Source organism: Lipotes vexillifer, unplaced genomic scaffold (assembly GCF_000442215.2).
Source record: "Lipotes vexillifer unplaced genomic scaffold, Lipotes_vexillifer_v1.1 scaffold39, whole genome shotgun sequence".
NCBI classification, from domain to species: Eukaryota; Metazoa; Chordata; class Mammalia; order Artiodactyla; family Lipotidae; genus Lipotes; species Lipotes vexillifer.
Genome location: NW_006787038.1, coordinates 1,953,391 through 1,962,541, shown reverse-complemented (window position 1 = coordinate 1,962,541; position 9,151 = coordinate 1,953,391). Strand labels below are relative to the sequence as shown.

Here is a 9,151-nt window from a genome sequence, read left to right as displayed (position 1 = left end):
AGTTCTTAGGGCAATAACATGAGGCACACCAGCCACAGGCGGTGATTTAGTGGGAAGCTGAGGCTTCCTGTTGCCTCCTGCTGCTTAGCAATGGGTCTCTCTCTTCACCGATTTCAGCTCTGCAGGCAGACCTGGGAGATGTAAAAGTTTTAGTTCTTTCTGCTCTGCATCAAATTATTCTACTCCCATTTACTGCTGAAGAGAAGCAGAGCCTTCTGGACTGTCAAGGAAGTTTCCACTGTTGTCTGCTCAACTGCAGTGCTTCCTTGGAGGTGGAGGGCGGTTCTTGATGGTCTTACACTTAGGAATGTGCCACTCTGCCACCTTGGGAGCAAAGTGGCGGCTACAGTGAGGACACTGAATATAGTCTGGATTTTCTGCAGGCAGGATGGGAGGCAGGTCGGAGGGGTTTCCACCTTTGGCAATTACCTGCTGGACCTCTCGAGCCTGACGGAGGGTACGGATGAAAGATTCGTGCTTCTGTTTCCAGTTGCTCTTCCAAGGAGGTTCAGCCTGTAAGTTGAAGGAAGACTGATCATTTAACTTGGTGTCTATCTCATCCCCTTCCTGAGTCTCCATTAGCAGAGAACAGGAAAGAAGCAACAATGATAACTGACTTGCCAGAGTGGTGGCACTTAAACCAGGGGCCCCCAGCGCCCCCGGGGCTGCGGACTGGTTCTGGTCCGCCGCCTGTTAGGAACCAGGCCGCAAAGCAGGAGGTGAGCGGCGGGCAAGCGAGCGAGCGAAGCTGCATCTGCTGCTCCCACATCGGTCGCATCACCGCCTGAACCTTCCCCCTCCCCACCCCATCCATGGAAAAACTGTCTTCCACAAAACCGGCCCCTGGTGCCAAAAAGTCTGGGGACCGCTGACTTAAACTAAGGGCCTGCAAAGGCGGATAGTACTGAGAGGCAAGCCGCATTTCCCAGCAGAACCCCTGGGAGGCTCAGTGCTTGGAAATACAGGTAGTGGGAAGGGGGAGGTACAGGGCGGAGAACAGGTTGGCTCCCAGGGCTTCTCTCCACCTTGCACATCCAAGTGTCCAACACTTCCAGCACCCTCTCTGGAGAAATTGAACCAGACAGGTTTCAGACTCAGGACATCCAGGCACAGTGGAGAACAGGGTTAATCTAGGGGCTGAAAATGGAGCTTAAGGGCAAGTGTACACAATGTATTGTGGAATTAACTGTCAGCTTCCTTCCCCCACTCAGCTCCCAGAGTACCAGACACAGGCACCCTCATAGGAGGCAGGAGTTCTCCGGATGCACCAAGCAACTGAGAGAAAAGTTGAGTTGCTGATTCTGAGGGACCCCAATTAAAAGGCTCACTGTTTGACAACCCTAATATGAAAGCCCTCAGTCAACAAGCCCCACTTAAGCTTAAATATGAACGGACAGTCAGTAAAGCTCTAACAAGGAAGAGACCGAACAAGTACAGGAACACACGTGCATACACGCTCAGGAAGTAGCAACAAGGCAGGTAGCAGAAGAAATTGTTTACAATCATAATATCAAAGCAGTGTTGGAAGAGATTTTATCTATGAAACAAGAATATATATATATACTATGAAAAAGGAATGAGAGAACCAGAGAGAACTATTATAAATTAATACTGCAATAGCTAAAAATAAAAATAGAACTGTTGTAAAATAATGTCAGAAAAGTTACACAGAATGGGAAAAAGGATCAAGATGGAAAGTAGAAAAGATCAGAAAATTAGGAAGTCAATCTAGAAAGTCCAACACTGACTAATAGGAGTTCCAAAAACAGAAAGCACAAGGAGGAAATTATTAAAGAAGACAATGAACATTCCTAGAAATAAATATCACTACCCTTGAGATTGAAATGGCCTACCCACTATCCAACACAATCATTGTAGAATAAAGAGAGAATCCTATAAGCTTTAAGAAAAAGAAAAAAATCTATAGGTTTCATATAATGGAGCAGAAATCAAAATGGTATCAGATTTCTCAACAGTTACATTGGATGCTAAAAGCTAGTGGGAAAATGCCATAAAAGTTCTAACAGAAAATAATTTTCCAGCTAGAATTCCCTACCTGGCCGATTCATCAATCAAAAATAAAGCTATTATATAGATATTTTAATTCATCCCAAGACAAAAAATATGCCTCCCGTGCACCTTTCTTAATAAAGCTTCAGCAAAGCAAGGAGTAAAGCAAGAAAAAGGAAGACACAGGATGCTGGAAACAGGAGAGAAGCACCAAACAACAGGTCTGCACCAGACCTGGAGAAGAACCCAGTCTGGACTGGAGCAGGAAGAAAAAGAATGGTGGGATGGAGGTTCCAGAAGAAAAAAAAGTCAAACTGACAGAAAAACATTAACAGGTGTCTGATACTGGGCAGATCATTCAGGGGAAAAAAAATAGAGTTAGGCATGAAGGAAACCAAGCAAATTAAAACATGGGTCAATTATTAACTCTGGGTGCATGTGGGCAGGGGCAGAATCTGTCCACTCAGCAGTGAACAAAATGTATGTGGTTATTATCACATAAACAGCTGACTACTGGTTTAACCCAAAACTGTGATTTCACTACAATGGAAGGATAAGGGAAGGAGAAAAGTGGGAGGAGAGGGGATAAGAACCCAGAGTGTCCATAAGAGGTCAACAGATAATGTGCAAAATTGATAAATCAAGCAAATAAGTATATTATTTAGAAATATGGAAATGCATGCCAGAAGAGTCATCTATCAGAACTGCCTGTGGGAGCTAGATGAGGGGCCAGAGAGGGATGAGGCAAAATACTGTTGATCTGCATTATAGGTCACTTAGTACTACATGATTTTTTAAATGTATTCAAATACTACTCAGATGAAAATAAAATTAATTTTAAAAAGAAGAAAAAAGAAAGCAAGCAAGTAGCTGCTTGGTGATGAATATAGGAAGAGATGTTATCAAAGGAAAAGGAAGGATCCATCAGGAAAATCCTACTGAAACAGACAAGGCAAGAGAATCAGAGTGTTAGAGATGGTATTTAGGAACCTTTACAATTGAATTAGGGGAAGTTCCTCAACTATATGATACTTATACTTTAATTCTTCATTGTATTGAAGTTTATTCAATTAACAATCACAAAGCACAAAGATATAGTCTCTATGCTCAAATACATAAGGTCTAGTAGAGAGACAAGAGTATGAGTCTGCTGGAAGTTATGTGAATATTAAAGGATAAAAGAAAAATCACCTGTTCTTGCAAGTACACTGAAGGAATAACAGAGAGACACAAACCACTCAGCTTACAAAGGCACAGAGCTTTGGAATAAAACTTGGGACAGTCCAAGGAGAGGAGTCCATCTCAATCCAGATCCTTTCTGCCTCGATGTCCTCAATGCAACATATTTCCTCAAACTAGTTTCCAGAAAGCTAGGGCATCTGATCTCAGAAACCTTTTTTTTTTTTTTTTTTTGCTTTGTTGCTACTGTATTTGGGAATTTAAGAAACACAAGATTCTTTTAGGTCCTGGCCAGAAATAAACCACTATAGTGGGACAGAGAATACCCAAGTAGATTATTGGGTTGACCAGAAAGAAAACAGGAAAGAACAGGAACTGATGATCATATCATTATCTGCAAGGGCAAAATGTTGACTTCTCGTTGGAAACCCGATTTCAGGGAGATCGTCGCTAAACATGGAAAGGACTTTCTTGTAGTGATCTCCTATATCGTACTGAAAGAAATAATTAAAACTGCAAAAGACTTCTCTTAACAGCCACCACATAAACGTGAGTTTTTAAAGGCCCCACAAATACACACATAAACTGTAAAGTGCTAACGGACAAGAGGTGTTAGCGTGGCAGTGGGAGGGTTGGAAGGAAATGAAAATAGAATAACACGCTCATAGTTTACGAGACTCAGAGCTGGACGGGGCTTTGAGATCATGTGGTCTAGGCTTTCGCACATTTTGATCATTTGCATACCACTTTCACTTCATCCCCCTTACTATTTTTCTTTAAATTCATGATTCCCATGAAATCAAGGGCTTACTGTGTTTTACTTTTCTAATACACATTACAATTACTAAAATAAAAAATGCATGTCAGCATGCCACACTTTGAGAAACACTCATTTACAACCCGTGTTATAACCTTGACAAGGTGGTAGAAGCTTCACCAGACAATCTTCTCCAGATCTGACTGTCCAAATGTGCCTATGAAGTTCCCCCAAATGTATGGAAGTGTCTCAAAGTCACTTTTTACAACATTTTTCTGCAGCTAGGAATGTTCACCAAAGACGAAGTCCTCTAATCCAGCAATCCCACTTCTGAGCATATATCTGGAGAAAACCATAATTCAAAAAGATACATGCACCCCAATGTTCATAGCAGCACTATTTACAGTAGCCAAGACATGGAAGCAACCTAGATGTACATCAGCAGAGGAGTGGATAAAGAAGATGTGGTACATATACACAATGGAATATTACTCAGCTATAAAAAAAGAATGAAATAATGCCATTTGCAGCAACATGGATGGACCTGGAGATTGTCATATTGTGTGAAGTAAGTCAGATGGAGAAAGACAAATATCATATGATATCACTTATATGTGGAAGCTGAATTGGGTGATTGGGATTGACATGTATACACTGATGTGTATAAAACTGATGACTAATAAGAACCTGCAGTATAAAAAAACAAACAAAAAAACCCAACTAATACTAAACTTCCTTTGGGTTATTTGTATGGAAATATGTTAATATAAATGTTTCAGACATTACATGAAATTCCTAAAAATCTTATATGTGCTGGTATAATGTTGTAAGTCATAATTCTAGTTATTATTTTAAAATGTATACCCCAGAAATAACTAAATTTCTTGTCAATTGCATTATTACGAACTTTCATCAAATCTTTAACCGTGGTCATCTTTAAGTTTGTCATTTACAGACAGTTCTGGGTGTACTCTGATGCTTTTGCAAAAATGTTCCTATAAAAGGGTTTCATCTTCGAGGAATTCATGGAAAAGGCTCTGACAAGTACAGGTTTCTGGTAACTGACTATACTGCTGAACTGAATGAATAAGCATTTTCAGAACTCTAATGGAAAACTGATGAATTCATAAAAGTGCTAACAAAAGATCAAGATGAAAAAAAATTAATTACATGGGACAGAGTGAACTGATGAGGATGATTATAATTTTTGTGACTTTCTGTTTGAATTAAAAAAAAATCCCACAAGGACTCAGAGGCAAAAAATATACAAATCACTTTTCACTGCAAAGTAAAGGAGCTGTTGCAGTGGAGGATTACTGGACTGAATGTCAATATTATGACATTGAAAAAAAAAAAATGTGTGTGTGTGTGTGTGTGTGTGTGTGTCATCTTGGTCATGTTAATTAACTTCTTGCCTCATATCTAAAATGGGATAGTAGTAGTATTGTTGGGAAATTATGTGAGAGAGTATATGTAATCTAGAGCACTTAGAATGGTATATGGTTGAACCAAAAAAAAAAAAAAAAGGTACAAATGAGCTTGTTTCCAGAACAGAAATAGAGTCACAGACGTAGGGAACCGACTGTGGTTGCCAGGAGGGAGTGCTGGGGGGGAATAAATCGGGAGATTGGGATTGAGATATATACATTACTGTATATAAAATAGATAACTGGACTTCCCTGGTGGCGCAGTGGTTAAGAATCCTCCTGCCAATGCAGGGGACACAGGTTCGGGTCTTGCTCCAGGAAGATCCCACATGCCACGGAGCAGCTAAGCCCATGCACCACAACTACTGAGCCTGTGCTCTAGAGCCCACGAGCCACAACTACTGAGCCCACGTGCCACAACTACTGAAGCCCGCGTGCCTAGAGCCCGTGCTCCTCAACAAGAGAAGCCACTGCAATGAGAAGCCTGCGCACCACAAGAAGAGTAGCCCCTGCTCGCCACAACTAGAGAAAGCCCGTGCGCAGCAATGAGGACCCAACGTAGCCAAAAATAAGGGCTTCCCTGGTGGCGCAGTGGTTGGGGGTCCGCCTGCCGATGCGTGAGATGCGGGTTCGTGCCCCGGTGCGGGAGGGTCCCTCGTGCCACGCAGCGGCTGGGCCCGTGGGCCGTGGCCGCTGGGCCTGTGCGTCCGGAGCCTGTGCTCCGTGGCGGGAGGAGCCGCAGCGGTGGGAGGCCCGCGTACCGCAAAAAATAAATAAATAAATAAATAAATAAATAAATAAATAAATAAAATAGATAACTAACAAGGACCTACTGTATAGCACAGGGAACTCTACACAATATTCTGTGATGACCTATATGGGAAAAGAATCTAAAAAAGAGTGGAGATATATATATATATATATATATATACGTATAACTGATTCACTTTGCTGTACACCTAAAACTAACACAACATTGTAAATCAACTATACCCCAATTAAAATTATTTAAAAAATAAAATAAAGTCCTCTAACTTTAAGGTGTTTACGCTCTAAATGGGGAGAAAAAGAATTCCAAACAATTGTGTTTCATGTATTTACTAAGAAGGTATATCAAAATTAGCCAATCTTGAAAAAATAGATACAGTTTATAGGAGTGGTGGCAAGTCCTAATCTTGGGAGGTGGCAGAATATATTGCAGAGAGTGAAGAATTCTCTCAGGGTAGTGAAATGCTTCATAATATTTTTCTTTATACTTTTCATTCTCTTAAATTTTCTAAAGTAAGTGTTTACTACTTTTATAATCAAAAGTGTATATATATATTTTTTTTTTTTTTTTTTTTTTTTGCGGTACACAGGCCTCTTACTGCTGTGGCCTCTCCCGCCGCGGAGCACAGGCCCCGGACGCACAGGCTCAGCGGCCATGGCCCACGGGCTCAGCCGTTCCGCGGCATGTGGGATCTTCCCGGACCAGGGCATGAACCTGTGTCCGCTGCATCGGCAAGCGGACTCTCAACCACTGTGCCACCAGGGAAGCCCAAAAGGACATATATTTTTTAAGTCTAAATTTTTGGAGTCATTCTGACCCAGATTTATATGCTGACTGTCATTTAAGACTGTTTGTGATCTCAAGCAAGTTAACCTCTCTGACACTTGATTTTTGAACTCAAGTGTCAAAGTGTTTTGATACTCAAGTGTTTGAACTCAAGTGTTTTGATAAAAGATAATGAAATCTTCACAGGGTTGTGGTGAGGATCATATGAAAAGTTCCCATCACTGTGACTGGCACACAGTAGTAATCAATAAATCAAACGTTAATTCTCACTTTCTCCCCGTATGACACATGAAATTTTTTTAAAGAAAATGGATGCGTATATAACAGGCTCTTAAAATGATCCCTACTCAAGGCAAATCCATAAGGCCCTTGTTACCTTGACTGAGGCTGGTCCCTTCCAGTTCAAGTACTGCTCTAGTTCTGTACCCTTGGCCCGGGCCCTGGAGGAATCAAACACTTTCCTCTTGGAACTCTGCATCCTGCGGCAGACGTTGGAGTGTCTCTCCAGCCTGAGCAAGAGAAACTTTCGGCCACAGTGGCTGCACTCGCCCAGTTCTGGCTCTTCAGTGGAACAGCTAGAGCCCGAGGAGTGTGGTGCCCTAGACGAGCTAGAATTGCTGGTGGACCTCCGCAAAGCACTGAGTGGCGCTTCTGAAGCTTGAGAAAACGTCTCCTTCAATCGCCCTGAGACCCGGTCTCGGATGTTGTTATTGCTTGCCACCAGTCTTTCCCTTTTGAGCTTCTGAATTCCATAATCAGAGAACTGGAATGGACTAGAGCTTACTTGAGACCGTCCCCAAGTTTCATCGTCTCCTGTGTCTCTGCTGAAGACCTCCTCAGACATGAATTCTGGGGAGAAGGTAGGTTTGGATGTGGTATTGCCATTGCCTTTAAGTCTCCTCCCGGGGAGCACCATTCTCCGTAGCTCCCTTTTTTCATTTTCCTCAGCCTGTTCTTTTTCCTTCCGGATCCTTCTGAGTTCCTCCTCTGTCTTCTTCAGCTTTTCCCTCAGAAGAGTCTCTTTTCTGCGGATTTCCTCCTCTAAACTCTCCCCTGCAGCTTCTAGTCTCTGGATCTGCATCCACTCCATCCTGTTGGGGTTTGCCATGACCCTGTCCTCCTGACTGGCAGCAACTGGACCAACCACAGATGAATTCACCCAGGTCCTTGAACCAAAGCTACTGTATGAAAACTTTCTTGGCTCAGGGGGTCTTGGAGAGACATTCTGGTCCCCATCAGTGCCAGCCTCACCTGTACTCTGGGGCTTCCGATGAAACACAGGTTTCAGTGGGTATGCCCGGTCCACCCCAACTCGCTTCTTTGTAAAGGGGATGAACTCCTGGTTATTTGCTTTGGGATACTGGGATTGAGGGCCTGGTGAGTAAAACAAACACTTTGCTTGGCCCTGGGGATTGCTTCTTGAATCTTGCTGGCTGATTCCAGCACAGCGGGGATAAGAGTAGCTCCGGGCTTTCGTGCAGGTGTTCCATTTGGGGTAAGTGTAGAGATTATCCAGCGTCAGCTCTTGGTTGCTCAAAAGCTTCTGCTGGACATTGTTCCTCGGGTGCCCCATAGAGGACCGTTGGGGAGAGTCACCTTTTTCAGAGGGGTCTTGCTTAGCTGAGTGGAGCTCTGGAGCTTCCGTTTTATTATGTGGGAGCATAATGCCCACAGGCAGAGGCAGTGCCAACTGGAGACCGGCCATTCAGGGCGTGGACTGAAAGCCTAGGGGAGATTTAAACCAGATGTATGTGAGGAGTTTGTCTGAGGTTCACCTCGGCTGCTAAAGTAAACTGTTTACATTTGTCCTACCCACATTTTCCCTTAGACTCCTTAGGGACAGTGGTGCTGGGTCTGCCAGAGCTTTCATTCAATAAGCATTTGCTAAACACTTATTATGCCTTGCGGGTGCTTATTAGGTCCTGAGGATAGAAAAAGGAATGTGATACAGGTGTTCCTGTCACCTGGCTTTCCTTTGTATCAGTACCAGCCTCTGCCATACACAGCATACTCTGTAGCAGGTGGAAAGAGCTGTTGGATTGAAAGTCAGTTTTTAGGCCTGTGACACAGGACAAGCAGCTTCCCCTCACTGGCTCCAGTTTCTTCACCTGTAAACTGAGGGGTTCTCTCAGAGTTACAGGACTCGAACTTAGGGACCTTAGGACTCCGAGTCTAGCCCCATCATTTTATAGGTGAGAAAACTGCGGCCCATTGCTAAGTGAC

General features: G+C 43.1%; 1 protein-coding gene across 1 annotated transcript; it reads right to left on the bottom strand.

The window, feature by feature from the left end:
• Window positions 1-249: 249 nt before the first annotated feature.
• ZC2HC1C (zinc finger C2HC-type containing 1C) lies at window positions 250-8,633 on the bottom strand. Its single transcript, XM_007459747.1, has 2 exons — window positions 7,305-8,633; window positions 250-513 (listed from the first exon to the last, which is right to left on the bottom strand). Exons 1-2 carry the CDS (start codon window positions 8,631-8,633, stop codon window positions 250-252), a joined length of 1,593 nt encoding a protein of 530 aa, XP_007459809.1.
• Between the last annotated feature and the right edge of the window lie 518 nt (window positions 8,634-9,151).

Coding starts and splice junctions, on each gene's coding strand:
- ZC2HC1C (XM_007459747.1), bottom strand. CDS start 8,633: ATGGCCGGTCTCCAGTTGGCACTGCCTCTGCCTGTGGGCATTATGCTC. Junction 514..7,304: donor AGGGACCAGCCTCAGTCAAG/GTAACAAGGGCC, acceptor TTCAACTTACAG/GCTGAACCTCCTTGGAAGAG.